Source organism: Elephas maximus, chromosome 17, assembly GCF_024166365.1.
Source record: "Elephas maximus indicus isolate mEleMax1 chromosome 17, mEleMax1 primary haplotype, whole genome shotgun sequence".
Classification (NCBI taxonomy): domain Eukaryota; kingdom Metazoa; phylum Chordata; class Mammalia; order Proboscidea; family Elephantidae; genus Elephas; species Elephas maximus.
Genome location: NC_064835.1, coordinates 37201290 through 37217621, shown reverse-complemented (window position 1 = coordinate 37217621; position 16332 = coordinate 37201290). Strand labels below are relative to the sequence as shown.

General features: G+C 41.7%; 1 protein-coding gene across 4 annotated transcripts in view; it reads right to left on the bottom strand.

The window, feature by feature from the left end:
- Positions 1-16332, bottom strand: part of NTM (neurotrimin) — a 1228179-nt gene that overhangs the window by 13919 nt on the left and 1197928 nt on the right. For 3 of the 4 annotated variants that reach the window (XM_049856710.1, XM_049856711.1, XM_049856712.1), the window contains 3 exons: positions 8309-8443; positions 5667-5787; positions 978-1129 (listed from right to left, as the gene is read on the bottom strand). In XM_049856710.1, coding sequence (XP_049712667.1) covers positions 978-1129; positions 5667-5787; positions 8309-8443 — 408 coding nt within the window. Of the gene's footprint in view, positions 1-195; positions 291-977; positions 1130-5666; positions 5788-8308; positions 8444-16332 lie in introns of those variants that run through there. The other variant, XM_049856713.1, reaches the window with a different exon arrangement.

The following is a 16332-nucleotide window of genomic DNA, read 5'->3' as shown; positions in this document are numbered from 1 at the left end:
ATCACATATAAGAATGCTTGCTTCACATAGATCCCTAGGGGAGTTGATTTGAAAAATCCTGAGATTACTGATCTTGGTGGAGTATGGAGGCACTTGCCCAAAAGGTGATAATAAATGAATTGTGTGGCCTATGGGAGGATCCGCTTCTACCCAGGATGAGGACAAGCACCAGATCCCCAGAGGCCTTGCCTGATGACACAGCTCTGCAGGGTGACTTCCATGGAGCTGCTCCACTCACAGGAGTGCGGGCATCCTGGGGTCTAGAAGGCGGTTCTCGTTCCCTGCTTCAGCTACCAATAGAGCAGCAAGATGGGTGATGAGGGCGCAGCATTTGCCTTGCTCACATTAGTCCCTCAGTATATGTTTGGTTAATGAACTGATGTGTGAACAGATGGGTGGATCTGCCAGGATGGCAGGTTGGGTGGACATGTATCTTAATCTAGCCAGACCACACACCCTTTGACATAAAGAGAACTCGACAAAACCCACTGCTCTATTATTCTCCTTCTGAAGTTAATATTATTCAAGATCCCAAAGCCCATGATTCACTTTTATAAATACAGTTCAGTTTTTCTTATGTCTCAATGGCTGGAAAAGAGAACATTTTACACTGATCCAGTAAACAAAGTATTGAAATAGAAAATGTTCCTCTCTGGTCTCTTCGCCATTATTCCCAGTTATAATCCCCATAGTCAGTTTAGGGGCTATCACTGAAGGAAAAAAAAAAAAAAAAAGGAAATGTGATTCCAAAGTTCTTTGTCCTATTTCAAGGTTTTCCCCATAAAATGAAACACATGCATGAGCATTCAGTGTCCTTCTCCTTCCCACTTCCAGTGTCTGCTCCCTCTCCTCTCACTCTTCTCACGCACCCCCCTGCCTAACTAACTCTTACTCTCCAATACTTCCAGCACCCCCATGTGCCCCCTCCCTCTTTACGCCCCTCCCCTCTCACTGCCCAGCTCGGGGCTCAGTCTCACCAAATAGTGTGATGCTGGCATTAGTGTAGCCCAGCTTATTGGAGGCCACACAAGTGTAGTTCCCGTAGTCATGTTCAGAGACATTGTAGAAGATGAGTTTTGAGAGGAATGGTCTGTTTTCCACTTTGACCCCCTTCTTTCCTTCAACCAGTCTGAGGCAAACAAGAGGGAGACAAAAAGAAGAAAAGAAAAGGACTTGGTTATATTCCCCTCAGAGGAACAGGATAGACTCTGGAATTAATGATCTTCACATTGCCTGCTTTCTGACATCCTTATGACCACGGTATTCTCCTCAGCTACACAGTAAGTTCACATACAGTGACACACGTAATTGTGCTTTTGTTTTATGTGTGTGCATACAGACTCATCCAGTCAGGATGTGTTACCTCCCCGTACAGACATTTCAGTTCTCTGAAGGCAGGTACAGCTCCTTTCCCTTGCTTTGTCAGCTGTGACATCCATAACTAACATTACTCACAAAGTAGGTGCTCCAGAGTGTGGGCTTATTGGATGTTGAGGATGATGGTAATGAAGATGAAGATGGTGATGGCAACTAGGACAAAAAAAGCTCAAACTTCAAAGAGATGAACCACCGGAGGGGATTGAAAGAACAATTTTCTTCAAGCACCTGGGTAACACTATTTCCCCTAAGATCTTGAGGCGCATTCTACAGACAAAGCCTTACTTTTGGCCATGAATAGGCAAAAAGAATCAGGGATCAATCATTTTGACATCAGGGAGACCTGAAGGGCTTGGGAAAGGTGATCTTCTTGGAAGATCATAGTCGAATAGCCTGGAGGGGTTATAGGTTCCTAAAAGTGTGACTCTATAGAGTCAGGACAGTCTCCCTGAGCCCAGTATGGAAGCCCAATATGTTACAAGGGCCCGATATTGGTGATAGGAGTCACTGAAGAAATGCCACAGATAATTAGTGGGGTGAAAAAGCTACGTATACTTATTTGAAGCATGGCTTCCACTTCTGGGCATATGGACAGGGGAAGAGGAAATCTGCCTTAAGGGCTGGTAGAGAAACAGCCTCCACCTTTGGAGGCTGTTAGCAGCAATTCCCACTACAGGTATGTCTACATGGAAATTACGAGGCCAGCTTTTTTCTTCCTGAAAGCTCTGGTGCATCCTATTTCAGAGAACAGCCTTTAAAGACAACTTTTACTTCCCCTGAAACAATGTGTTCTTGCTCAGAGCTGATTCTATGCTATAGGAAAGATTAATACTTTTGGGGGAAAACCCTTCTAAATGAAGGATATCAGGCATGTGGTCACAAACCTGAGTTGCACGCATAGGACTTGACTGGAGCAGGAACGCAGACAGTAAATGATGTCAAGCTGGATGCAGACTGGAACATATGTTTGATAGGATATATGTCTACAGGAGTGAAACATAGGGAACTCCTGTCTGTCCATGGGGTCGCAGGAAGCTTTAGGCATGGACGGCAGTTGCTTTGTCGGGATCTAAAGGTTTCATCTCTGTGGCAGGGCAGTAGGACTACGAATGATTCTCCCTACCCTGATAGCTTGTGGTAACCTTGATCAGCAGAGAGAGCCAGGTTCTGGATTAACTTGGCTTCTCACAGGACGCCTATGTCTCCAGGGATGTCACAGGATTGGTTGGAGGGACTTGACTTACTTTCTATTATGTAAGAGCCTCCCTCTCTCACAAGCCAGAGGCAGTGAACTGGCTACGTCCACCGATGTCATACAATGCTGAGCACTATCCGAAAGCAATGACACCTGTTTGTGCTGCCAGACGCCACTTTTCTATGCCCAGCTTGTTATGTAGAGATGAATCCTGTAGGGAGTGCTATCTGAAGAAGGCACGATATCTCTCCCACCAGGAAGCTTTGTGAACTAGTCAAGCACGCTGATCCCATTTGCCATCTTGACACTGTCCATGGGTTGGGGAGGAAGTCTTCACATCAGAACCAAACTGTGAATTAGATTTAGGCTCTGTGGTAGGGAAAGGCACTTACCCGAAGCAGGTTCCAGCTTGACAGCTCTGAAATATCTCTAGCTAAATTTTTAAAAAAGCAGCACAGGGTGGCCAGCAGCACTTCGCAGCACTTTGCAGCTCCTGGGATGGCTCACTCTCTTTCTCGGTGCACTCACACATTTCCCTGGCCCCACACTCCTACCAGCTGCAGCTCCTGATGACCCTGGAGACTCTTCAATGGCTGATGGCCCTGCGGCTGAGTGGCCCTTGTAAGTACGGGATTTCATTTTCCTCTCCCCTTGATGGATAACACACACAGTGGCATGTGGTTGAGTAAATAAACTAGAGTGTAGCTAAAAGACTTCTACCCTAAATTTTTAGATAACTGTCCAGTCCCACCAGACAAGCTCCTTTGGTTTGCCTCTGAAGTCTGTTCATGTCATGTGAGCTGGCCTAGAGCTATCTCCCCCGGGGCAGACACAGCTGCCCTTTGACACCCATCTGGCAGAGGCTGCCTGGCAGTGACAAGGACCTCAGAGGCAGAGATGTGCTTGTTAAGCTGGGTGCCAGGAGAAAAGAGAACTCCATTCGCAGGGAGAAGACTAGGAATAGATAAGTAAAGGAGCGGCAAATGAAATGGAAAGCTGACCAAAATCAACTGGAGGGAGAGAGAAGGAGCCACCCTCAAAGGGAAGCCGAAAGAGCAGGGATAAAGTGCCTCTGTCAGGGGCCTCTGCAGACCGTCAGTGGTGATGCTGTCTCACCTTCTCCTGACAGGTAGTGTTGCCCCTCGTACAGCTACCAGGCCAATTTCTATCCCATTGATTCTAACTCAGGGCGACGTCACGTGTGTCAGAGTAGAGCTGCACTCCATAGGGTTTTCAGTGGCTGATTTTTCAGAAGTAGATCACGAGGCCCTTCTTCCAAGGCACCACCGGTTGGACTCAAGCCTTCAGTCTCTCAGTTACAGTTAGTAGCTTAACCTTTTGTGCCACCCAGAGGCTACCCTACAGCCACAGTGCTATATGAAAAAGGAGAGCCCGTCCTTCCTTGTCCTTACCACCGGCCATCTTGGCCTGTGGCATGTTCTACTTGCCTCAGCACATTTTAAGATCTTACTTTTCCTTGCATTTTGCTGGTATATTTCCCCCATAAAGAATCAAAACAAGATGTAGATGATTAACATGGACACGTAAAGGTCTAGGAGCTGACCCTGCAGTTCTCTCTGTCGATACGTAATTATCTTCCTTCACGCCTTAGTTTTCCTCTTGGTACAATGTTATGTGCCATCAATTCTGACTCATAGTGACCCTATATGACAGAGTAGAATTGCCCCATAAGATTTCCTAAGCTGTAATCTTTATGGGAACAGATCACCCTGGTCTTTCTCCCTCTGATCGGCCCGTGGGTTTGAACCACCAACCTTTTGGTTAGCAGCTGAGTGCTTAATTATTGTGCCACTGGGGGAGGGCAGCTGAAGCAGGCTTTCTCAGTACTATAACCATGCTTACTTATTGGAAATGTACCTCTACTTTTGGCTTGATTCTGACTGGTTAGAAGAAGAGGGAAAGCTGCCTATATTTCTTCTTACCTCTTTGTGAGTTTGTTTTTCCTTCTTCTGGTTCACTTCTTTCATCTGTAAAACGGGCTAGATGAATATGGCACACCTCACTGAGAAGGTGCCAGAGTTTATCTTCAAAAATTAAAAAGCACTGCTTCTCATTTGGAAGGACTAAGCGACGAGGCAGCTTGTTGCTAAACAAACTTCAAAGATTGATTCCAAGCAGAGGAGCTTTTGGTGTCTGGCAGGTGGTATGAGGACAGAAAACCAAGGCACACTGATGATACTCCAAACAGCACAGACAACGGCTTGGCCACTCTGGCCCAGAATCTCTCTCGCTGTTCTTCTTGGATTTGCCGTTTTTGTTGCTTTTCTTTCTCAGCTTTCCAGGCTCTCTATTTCCTTTTTCCTTTTCTACCCCACATACACCTCAGGACTTTTTTGCAGCCTCCCATCACACCCACATTTTTATGAAAATGTTCTGAACACAGACAGCCCTTGCACATTCATTTGGCACCCATGCACCTTAAAATAGCTCTTTGATAACAGTAATTGCCATCTTGTCTGGCTGTAGGAAGCTCTGAGGCCCTGTCTGACATGCCTTTCTACAACTCCTCGCAATGATAATCTGTCCTGGTGATGGCTGCAACAATGGGCAGGAAAGGAGGAGTGAAAGAACACCCTGGGCACAGAGGAGGGCTAAATCAGGTCAGGACTCTTATCCACTGCTGCTGAAGTTGGCTGGGTCAGAGCTGGAGACCTGACAGCTTCAGCCAACTTCTTAGCCACTCCCAGGCCTGGAGAGCATTGCTTAATGCAAGTTTCAGAATATGTTAGAAATAGCTCCAGGCCTAACATGTTATATTCTTGGCCTACAAAGCATTCACCGGCCTTGCAATACTCCCAGTGGCTGTTCTTTGAGATCTTTCATTCCTTACAGAACAACAACAGCCAAAATGTATTTCAGGCTTGTTGGTTGGTCAATGATGATTCCACATGACAATATTAAACATAGCTGAAATATTAAGAACATGTTTGTTCATGTGCACCCCCTCAACACGCACCCTTCTTTTAAATAGGAAGAATTCAGAAGAAGATTTTCCAGGAACTCATGTGTACCCTCTGGAATTGGGAGCTGGCAAAGCTTTCTGCTCCTGCTGGAGGAGAGAGGGAGTCTTTACCTTTTATCGTCCTTGTACCACTGGAATTCTGCTGAGGGGACCGCTGAGGCTTCACACTGCAGTGTCCCTTTCTGTCCCACAGGGACACCTGTACCCTTAGCTTCTGAAATGTACGGTGGATCTGCAGAGAGAAGGCATCCAACAACATTTACAAACACATTTAAGAATGAAGAGCCAGCCTCACTCACTGATTCTGTTCTTCACTCCCTGCCCGGCCTCTGTTTACTTGCACTGTGAAGTCATGATACAAATGTACTGGAGAATGAAACTGTCTTCAGTACTGTTAAATGTACCTGCGTTGCTTTCAAAGCAGAAGCTTGGTCCTTCTAGCATGCATTGCTTCTGTTCCTCTCCGTGCAAAGGTGGCATGACCAGGTGTTCTGGCATATTTCCTGTTTAAACTTTTTAACTTGCATAGGATGATGCCAACCCATCAACTACACACCACGGGGTTGACAGGTGAAGCCTTTACTGTCTGCGCACCAGGTTCTTGCCAGAGCACACAACCTCAAACTATTCAATGCCCATCAAAAAGTCAGGTGCAAGAAATACAAATCAGGGAGAACTGCCTGAAGGATATACAGATCAGTCATTTTTCCAGGTAGTCTAAAATGGGTCTCCTAATTAAGCCAGACCAAACTAGACTTACGTACTTGGTCTACATTCATGTGAAGTCTTTACCAAACTACCTGTGACATTCCAACAGTTTGCACTGGGGGACCTTAGGGGGGGAATAAAAAAAAGCGTAATAAACTTGCTAATCTATTTATTGCAGGAATACTGTACAAGATATTGTTGGCTGTATTTCGAAGTACTCTATTTGTGGAGATCCGGAAGAGAAAGTTCTCTTTTCTCTCAAGACAGTAACTTGGTTTTATCTCTTGGACATAAATCTTAAAGCAGATGATACTTCTCTTCTTCACTTTAACAACTCAAAGCCAAATTCTGGACCTGCAGCTAGCAATCTTGTGGTATGCATTTTGTGTGCAGATTTATCACTGGCTTTTTTTTATTATTATTATTTTCCTATATACACCTTTCTTTTGCTTCCATTTCCTTATGTTTTAGGTTAATCTTTATGAACTGTAAGTCATCTTAAGTCTTGCTTTTGTTTTGCTTTGTTTTTATTTTAATGGGTAACCCATTGCTCTTGAGTCGATTCTAACTCATTTTGACCTACAGGACAGAGTAGAGCTGTCCCATAGGGTTTCCAAGGCTGTAATCTTTACAGAAACAAACTGCCACATCTTCCTTTCACAGAGCAGCTGATGGGTTCAAACTGCTGACTTTTGGTAGGCAGCCAAACGCTTAACCACTGCAGCACCAGGGCTCCTTATTTTTAATGGATAGGGTATAAAAAAAATGGTAGCATTGTAACACCTGTTTAAATTTTCTGTGATTGTGCTTTTTCCTTGCTTAGGTTCTTCATATTAACTAGGCTCCAGTTTTTTTTTTTTTTTTTTTTAGTTTTTTTCAGAAACTGACATATTGAAGTATAACGGGAAATAATTAAAGAACAAGTATGGATATATACACAGTGGACTTTCCTTACTTCCTCCCACCCACGTTTAAAAGGGGAAAGGCTTCTTATTTGCAAGGTTAGCAGTTGGGCACTATTTTGTAGTAAGAATCCACGAAATGGGCACAGCAGAGAAAAACTAATCTAGAATGTCATAGAGAACAAAGTCAATATATATAACGAGGAACTGAGAGTAGAAAGGCTGAGACAGAGGAAAGGTGAGCAGGCTGGATATCAAGAGGGAATTGGGATGGCTGATGAAGGGGAATGAGAGGTTAAGTACAGTGGCCTCCAAAGTTTTTGGATTCTGTACCTCTATTAGTAAGAAAAGGAGCCTTGGTTGCACAATGGTTAAGCACTCGGCTGCTAATTGAAGGTTGGAGGTTTAAACCCACCCAGAGGCTCCACAGAAGAAGAGATCTAATGACCTCCTCCTATAAATATTACAGCCTAGGAGACCCTATGAGGCAGTTTTACTCTGTCATATAGGGTCTTTACGGGCTGGAATTGATTCAGTGGCACACAACAACAAAAATTAGCAAGAACAAATTTCGAGATATACCCCCAACATACAAATGCTTACTTATTCATATTTAAATTATACATATGCCATGTACATCACCATATATGATTGTTAAAGGATAAGATAAAATTAATATGCTGTAGTAGAAGTTCTACTATTTCCTTTTTCCCTCCCAGCACATGGTTTCTGTGCCCTTTATGGCGATGACTGGTCTAGAGTGGGGGAGATTTGGGGACAGCTGCACAATGTGAACGCATTATGGGAGAATTTGGGATTCGAAGGTAAGTTTATACAAATGATGCATTGGATACCATTTCATGAACTTCCAGTAATGTAAGTCAAATTTGGGATTATATTAAACTACTTTCAGCTATGTGTATATATATATATATATATATATATATATATATATATATATATTTTAATGTTATGCCATGACACCTGAGGCATCAAAATCCAACCTTGGAATTGTTGCTCTTGGAAGCAGAGCATGGGACATTTGCCACCCTGAGCCAGCAGTGGGCTCCGCAGAGTCACTCTCCCATTGCTACCACAGCATGATGGCAACCTCAGGCACACGCAGGATAGTGGGGCACTTACAGTTCACCGTGACCTTTACTCTCCGTACCACAGGTGCAGACACGTCATTGGAGGCGCTGCACTCGTAGTCTCCCGACTGCTCCCGAGTGATGCCCTGGATTTCCAAATATTCATCCTCACTCACAAAGCCAACCGCTGCAGGAGAAGTAAAGAGGTGTGGTGAGATGGGAGCAAAACAGCAAAGGTATAAACTTAGAAAATAAGGTACAAAATGCTTTCTTCTGCAGAGAATGGTGCCATTTCAAAGTTCAGACTGATGGGAATGATGTCAGCTCTCCCCCCCCACCTCTTCTTGCCCCTTCCACCATCAGCTTTTCCTCTGTCCCCCAAAGGACCAGGTGAAATGTTTGTGTTGCTACTGGAAGATAAGCACAGTGTCTAGAGAATTACCGGGCTTCGATAAGTGATTAATAATGTTGGCATTTACACTGGTCGGCTCTTGCCAAGCAGTCCAGCTCTGGGATCTGAGTACTGCACCTGAGGTGAATGTTAACTCTTTCTGGTCTCAAGATATCATCTAGATTAAGCCTTGAAGTAGACTGGATGACGGCATCCCTAAAGTACCATACACACATATGCACACACACTCGTATACACACAGACCACAAGAGGCAGTGCAACTGCAAATACAGTAAAATGCAAATTTATGCTTTTAGATTTAAATAATCAATTAGGCAGAGATTTAAATCAATTAGATTTAAAAAATCGATTTGCTAAATGTCAGTATGCTAGAACTCTTGGGTACCAGATCCTGAAGACAAACCAGCAAGGAAGACTTCGCACTTGATGCCTAACCACAAGCATGGCAGAATGCAGACAAGACATTTAAGGCAAGAAGACATGGCTTCAAATCTTACCGTGTCACTTAATCATCCAGAGACTCCATTTCTTTAATGAAATTTTACGAATAATAATGACCGTGTACCTACTGGACTTCATACTTGATGTCTGGCCACGAGCATGCAATTATGGGAAGACCATGACATTTAAGCTGAGATAACAACATTCAAAACTTCTCTCACACAGGAACCCTGAGCCTTAGCTTCCTTCCTAAAGACAATGACAAAAATAATTGTCTGCTTACTACTAGGAATATTCTGACTCATCAGTGAAGGGAGGATAATTAGGATGGCCATACATTTTATTATGTAAACTAGGATACTTTTAAGAGTAAAAGGGGGTGCTATTAATAATTATTCTGGACAGCAGTCATAAGCTGAGACCGTCTGGGGTAATTGAGGATATTTCCCTAGGCGGAGTATATGTCGCAGGGTAGTTTAAGAGAAACAAATGAAAACATACAGACAAAAGATCACTTTGAAAACTTACATGGGCCCCCCTCATGCTTTAGTTTTTAATCTTGCAGGCTGCCTGGACGCAGTTTCAGGTAGAGTGGAGCCACCTTCACATGAGCGGCCCCAGAATCTTTGCTGGATCAAAGCTTTATGGGCAAAGGAGGAAAGGAGTATTTTCGTCCAGGTCATAGCAACTCTCCATGTCACCAGAGTATGAAAATGTTAACTGCTTGAAAATAACTTAAAACAATAAGCATACATGTGGAATTGTGGAATATAAGCTATGATTTTATTGGTTCTATGATGGTGGTAAGCTCACCATTTCAGTCAAGATAACAATAGTAACAATATCAGTAACAACGAAAAACCAAACAACGAAACACCAAACATGAAAAGATCTGCCACTATCTTGTCCACCTCTGTCCCCATCCTTTGGTCATGATATGTGTGCCACCATTCAGTAACAAGCCAAACCTGGCATTTCCTCATGAATCTCCGTGCCATTTGGGACCTATAATACGTATGTTCAGAAACTCTCTTGCCTCTATTACTTACAGAAGAGCAAAATAACAGCCCACATCCTTGTAAGCAAGGAGGCAGGAGTCACTAAGTCACAAGAATAACTAGGAACACACTAATAAGTGGAAACAGAACCAAAAAGTCCAGGATATAGAGAGGACAATCAGTATTAACCCACAGAGACTCAGAGTTTCAATCAGTAAGAAACTTCTAATTCTCTCAGTAGACTTCATTATTATTGTTTTCTAAGCACCTTCTTTATGGAAAAAAAAAAAAAAAGCCTTGATTATCAAGAGGGTGGGGGAAACAGTAAAGGAGAAGAGGTTTAAATAAACTGACGCATTTGTGGTTCCTTTTATGTTGTTGTTTATTTGCTACCAAACTCAAGCCTACATTTGTCAGCTCTTTCCCTGCTAGAATGCTATAATTACTGTGCAGACCATCTCAGAGACCAGTGTTACACTTAATATTTTCATTAATTTTAAATGGTAGTCCTTGGTACATATGTGTGGCAATTGGTGTCATATTTTAATTAGGCTTGCCCTACACCATCTGAAATTAATAATAGCTCAAATTACCAGTGTAATTTATAAATTAACAGTGCTGCATTAGGAAATAAATTAGCTCTGGACAGCTGTTTCTGGATTGAGCTCTGGTGTCAGAGCCGTGACTGGTAGGACCTCAGGTCTCTTGGGAGGCTGTGTACAATACCACCAAAGTGGGGAAATGAAGAGACAGGAGGCTCTCTGGGTCTCTTGCTCTTTGAGTGAACAGAAGGCCACACGTGTGTTTTCATTCTGCCATCCAAATATGCTACTGTATGACCACAGTAAGATTTACAGGGACCTGGATTAGAGGTTTTGTTACAAGGACATCCAAATGGAGAAATACGTTGGTAGAACTGCAGTCAGACTAAAATGCAAGTTCACATCAAAATCAAGAACTCATCAAGTTTTCTAGAGGAACATCTGAATTAATATCTTGCAGGGATGGATTACCCAATAAGCAACGATGTGGTAAAACCCACGTGAAATTGTACGCTACAGATTAGTAAACACAATTAAGCCCATTTGTACCTTGCTTACTGTAAACTGATGGGTACCTTGCTTACTGGTTAATCTGGCCCTGAATGTCTGTGTAAGATGGCAACTAACAGCAACAATTTTATATGCTTCAACAGCACTGAGTAATGTCAAGATATCTTATCTAGGGAAGAGCTCAGATATCTTAAGATTTTGGGAAGGCATGTATTCTGTTGTTGTTATTAGCTGCCATCGAGTCAGCTCCAACTCGTGGCAACCCCAAGTACAACAGAATAAAGCACTGCCAGGTCCTGCACCTTCTTCACTGCTGTTGGTATGCTCGAGTCCATTGCTGTACCCACAGTGTATTTTGAGCAACTTCCTATTTAGGGTGCTTATTTCCAGCACAATATCAGACATTATTCTGCTGTGATCCATAAGGTTTTCACTGGCTAATTTTTGGAGGTATATCACCAGGCCTTCCTTCCTTGTCTTCTTAGTCTAGAAGCTCTGCTGAAACCTGCCCACCGCAGGTGACCCTGCTGGTATTTGAAATACCAGTGGTATGGGTTCCAGCAACATAGCAACATGCAAGCCACCGTAGTGTAACAAATTGACAGATGGGTGGTGGGTTCTATTACTAGAGGGAGGGGATTTACACTTAAGTCCTCCTGCAAAAAGCCAATGAGGCTTAATTATATTATCAGGCGTTCTCCACACAAAATGTAGAGTTATAGAGAAACCACAATAACCTCATTGCTCATCAATTATTTTATGTGCACTTTCTGATTAAACTGAGTAAACCATGTGAACAGTGATTATATATAGTAAAATGCTATGTAAATTTTAGCTTCATTGTCATTATTTTCACCTTTCTCCTCACACACTCTTTTTTCTCTACTAGAGGTATATATTAACATCATTAATATCACACACAAGTAAAATTTTGCTGAACGTAATTTAAAAATGATTGCAGCAGTACATCTATAGGGAACTGCCAAAACCTCAAGCTGGATTCAGAAGACCATGTGGAATGAGGGATATCATTGCTGATGTCAGATGGATCTTGGCTGAAAGCAGAGAATACCAGAAAGATGTTTACCTGTGTTTTATTGACTATGCAAAGGCATTTGACTGTGGGAATCATAACAAATTACGTATAACATTGCAAAGAATGAGAATTCCAGAACACTTAATTTGCTCATGCAGAACCTGTACACAGACCAAGAGGCAGCTGACTGATCAGAACAAATCGATACTGCATGGTTTAAAAACAGGTACAGTGTGTGTCAGCATTGCATCCTTCCACCATGCTTATTCAATATGTATGCTGAGCAAATAATCTGAGAAGCTCGACTACCTGAGGAATGCAGCATCAGGATTGGAGGAAGACTCACTAACAACCTACAATACAGAGATAACACAACCTCACTTGCTGAAAGTGAAGAGGACTTGAAGTACTTACTGATGAAAATCAAAGACTTTAGCCTTTGATACAGATTATACCCAACATAAAGAAAACAAAAATTCTCACAACTGGACCAATGAGCAACATCATGAGAAAACACTGAAGTTGTCAAGGATTTCATTTTACTTGGATCCATAACCAATGCCCATAGAAGCAGCAGTCAAGAAATCAAACGACGTATCGCACTGGGCAAATCTGCTGCAAAAGACTTCTTGAAAGTGTTAAAAGCAAAGATGTCACTTTGAGGGCTAAGGTGCACCTGACCCAAGCTATGGTATTTTCGATTGCCACATATGCATGCAAAAATTAGACAACGAATAAGGAAGACTGAAAAAGAATTGATGACTTTGAATTATGGTGTTGGCAAAGAATGTTGAACATACTATGGATTTCCAGAAGAACAAACAAATCTGTCTTGGAAGAAGTACAGCCAGAATGCTCCTTAGAAGTGAGGATATCTAGACTTTGTTTCACCTACTTCAGATGTGTTGTCAGGAGAGAACAGTCCCTAGAGAGGGACATCATGCTTGGTAAAGAAGAGGGTCAGCAAAAAAGAAGACGACTCTCAACAAGATGGACTGACACGGTGGCTACAACAATGGGTTCAAATGTAGCAACAGTTGTGAGGATGGCACAGGACCAGGCAGTGTTTTGTTCTGTTGTATACAGGGTTGCTGTAAGTCAGAACCAGCTCAACGACGACAGAGGCCTACATGATAAAATCAGAGAGAGACAATCAGTACATACATAACAAACTAAACTGCCCATCAGAAATAACAGTTCTATATATACCCCGTTGCTGTGAGTCGATTCCGACTCATAGTGCCCCTACAGGACAGATTAGAACTGTCCCATAGAGTTTCCAAGGAGTATCTGGTGGATTCAAACTGCTGACCTTTTGGTTAGCAGCCATAGCTCTTAACCACTATGTCACTAGGATTTCTGACCATTCTCTAGGTCCTGCTTAAAAAAAAAAAAAAAAAGCAAAAAAACCTGAAATCTTAATTTATACAGTTAATGGATCAAGGAATTATTTCCTTTAACAACATTTCTGCTCTGGTTATGGAATGATCAATGCTCTGTCATTAGTATGAAGAACTTACAAAGAATACTGAAGGGGGGAAAACCAGGTCCACAAAACATATTTTTATAGCATTAAAGAAAATTCTTGGTTAAGAGAGAGCACTGGGGAAAAAGCAAATTACTTGATAAAACCTTATGAAAAAACTTCATGGTCAACAGCTTCTCATTTTCTTTTCCTAAAGAAAATACATCCTTGGGTGGAACCGAGACACTCATCTTCCCATAATATCCCCTTCATCATGTCTCACCTCTTCAGACACTAAAAATAGCTCCCTATTCTCTATAACATCAAATGCCAACTCCACTGCCTTGCTATAAAAGCCCTCCATAAAGTAGCCCAAGCTACTCATCCAAATTTATCAACCATTAGTGCCATGAGGAAGGCAACAAGATATCATAATGATAAAGAACAAAAGTTTGGATCAGACAACCCAATTCTCTATCTTCTAGTTTCATGACTTGATATTTAGCTATCCCCTCAGCACTACCATTTCCTAATCTTTATAGTTCAGTTAGAACAATATTACCTACTCCATAGGGTTGTTGTAAGGGTGAAATACAAGAACACATGGGAGGTAGTCGGTACAGTGAGAAGCACAAAATAAGTTATTTGTAGGTGTTAGCCACCATAATTATTAACATCACCACTACCCTAACTCTTAAGCCAGGCCATGCTATTTCTCATCTTGTACAAACATGATGATTCCTTCTTCACAACCTGCTTCTATCACCTAGAAAGCTGTGTTCTTTCTGTCTACCTAGGCAAAATGCCACCTAGCTTTCAATTCTAAATCTTACATGAAAACTCGCCTTTACCTCCTAACCCTCAGTGACCTCTGGTTGTCCTGCATTCTCATGGCACATAGTGTTCACCTAGTCTTTAAAATCATAAAAGAACAAAAGAGCTTAAAGGGACATTAATGATTATATAATTCAATAATTGTTGAATGTTAGGACATGGCAGTAGAATTAACCTAAAACACTTGTTAAAAATATATATTTCTAGGTCCCACTCAAACCTACTAAAGCAGAATCTTTTGGAATGAGGATACTTTATAATCTCATCAGAAAATTCTTATGTATAGCCAAGGTTGGGAATTAGTGGTTTAGTTCAATCTGCTTATTTTTCATGTAGGAAACTGAAGCTTAGAGGAGGTAGATGTCCAATCCACTGTCCCTGCAGTGGTATTAGCCTTTTCTAATGGTAGTTTTGCGCTATTTGCACTAGTCTTGTTTTTCCAATGCAACTGAAGCTTTCTGAGAGCAGAGACCAAGTCTGGGCTATCTCTGGCTGTGGAGGCACCTAGAAAAGTAGTTTACATATATTAGAGATTTATCAACTTCTTATATGATTAAATAATTGAGTGATAGACCCATAATTACAGGCTAAATTCAATGTAAAAAGTCAGGGTCTCCATGCTGATCACCTACTGTTCATGAGGATCTGTTGCCAAGACAATGCCATTTCTGATAACTGTGGCTAGCATAATATTTGTATTTAAAAACTACCATCACTATTAGTATTTCTAATAGAAAAGACTTTCTTTAAATATGTGATTTTAAAAGGTTTATTGAGTGGTTAGTATAATTTATATTTAGTCTTGGGGCCAATTATTTCCTCACAGGAATGCATCCTTAATTTAAAAATGTAGATCAACGAGGGAGTATGATTTATCTAACAGAAATTATTTTTATAGCCAACTTTTAAGGAACACAGTTATTTCATTAAGGGGATCTGACAATGGAAGTGGTGAAATGAAGTAAATTGGATAAGTGATCACACCAGCCCCAAATCCCCAGAGGAGCTTTATACTGTTAAAGTGTTGAGTTCAGCAGTTCTCAACCAATTGAAGGGGGGAAAGAAAACAAACAAACAACTATCCTGTGTAAATAATTGGAAACGCTGGTGGCGTAGTGGTTAAGAGCTATGGCTGCTAAACAAAAGGCCAGCAGTTCGAATCCACCAGGTGCTCCTTGGAAACCCTATGGGGCAGTTCTACTGTGTCCTATAGGGTCACTATGAGTCGGAATCGACTCGACAGCAACGGGTTTGGTTTTTTTGTGTGTAAATAACATCCCTTTGGAAAGGAAAAATCCCAGTATCTGAATTCATAATTGGGTTTTAAAAATCTTTGTAACTGAAAATAATAATAGCCACCACTATCATATTTATTGGAAACCCTGGTGCCATAGTGGTTAAGAGTTACTGCTGCTAACCAAAAGGTCAGCAGTTTGAATCCACCGGGCACTCCTTGGAAACCATATGGGGCTGTTCTACTCTGTCCTATAGTGTTGCTGTGAGTCAGAATCTGGTTTGGTTTTTGTTTTGGTATCATGACCAAAATTTTACCACAACTAAGTCTAGTACATTTTAATATATACAATACTTGACACAAGAAAAGCCCAACTGCGAAATGAAAAAAAAAATAATCAGACCTCTGCTTTACTAACAGGAACTTAACAATAATAAACTTTACAAAGGGTTTACCGCAGATTCTTTAACTAGGAAGCTCGTCTCCCTTCTGTTAATTTGATTTACAAGAAATATAATTCCTCATTTGTTCTAAAAAAAAATAAGGGAATCCCTTGTTAAAAACATTTATTCTAAAAAGAAATCACTTTTTCTAAAAAAAAAAA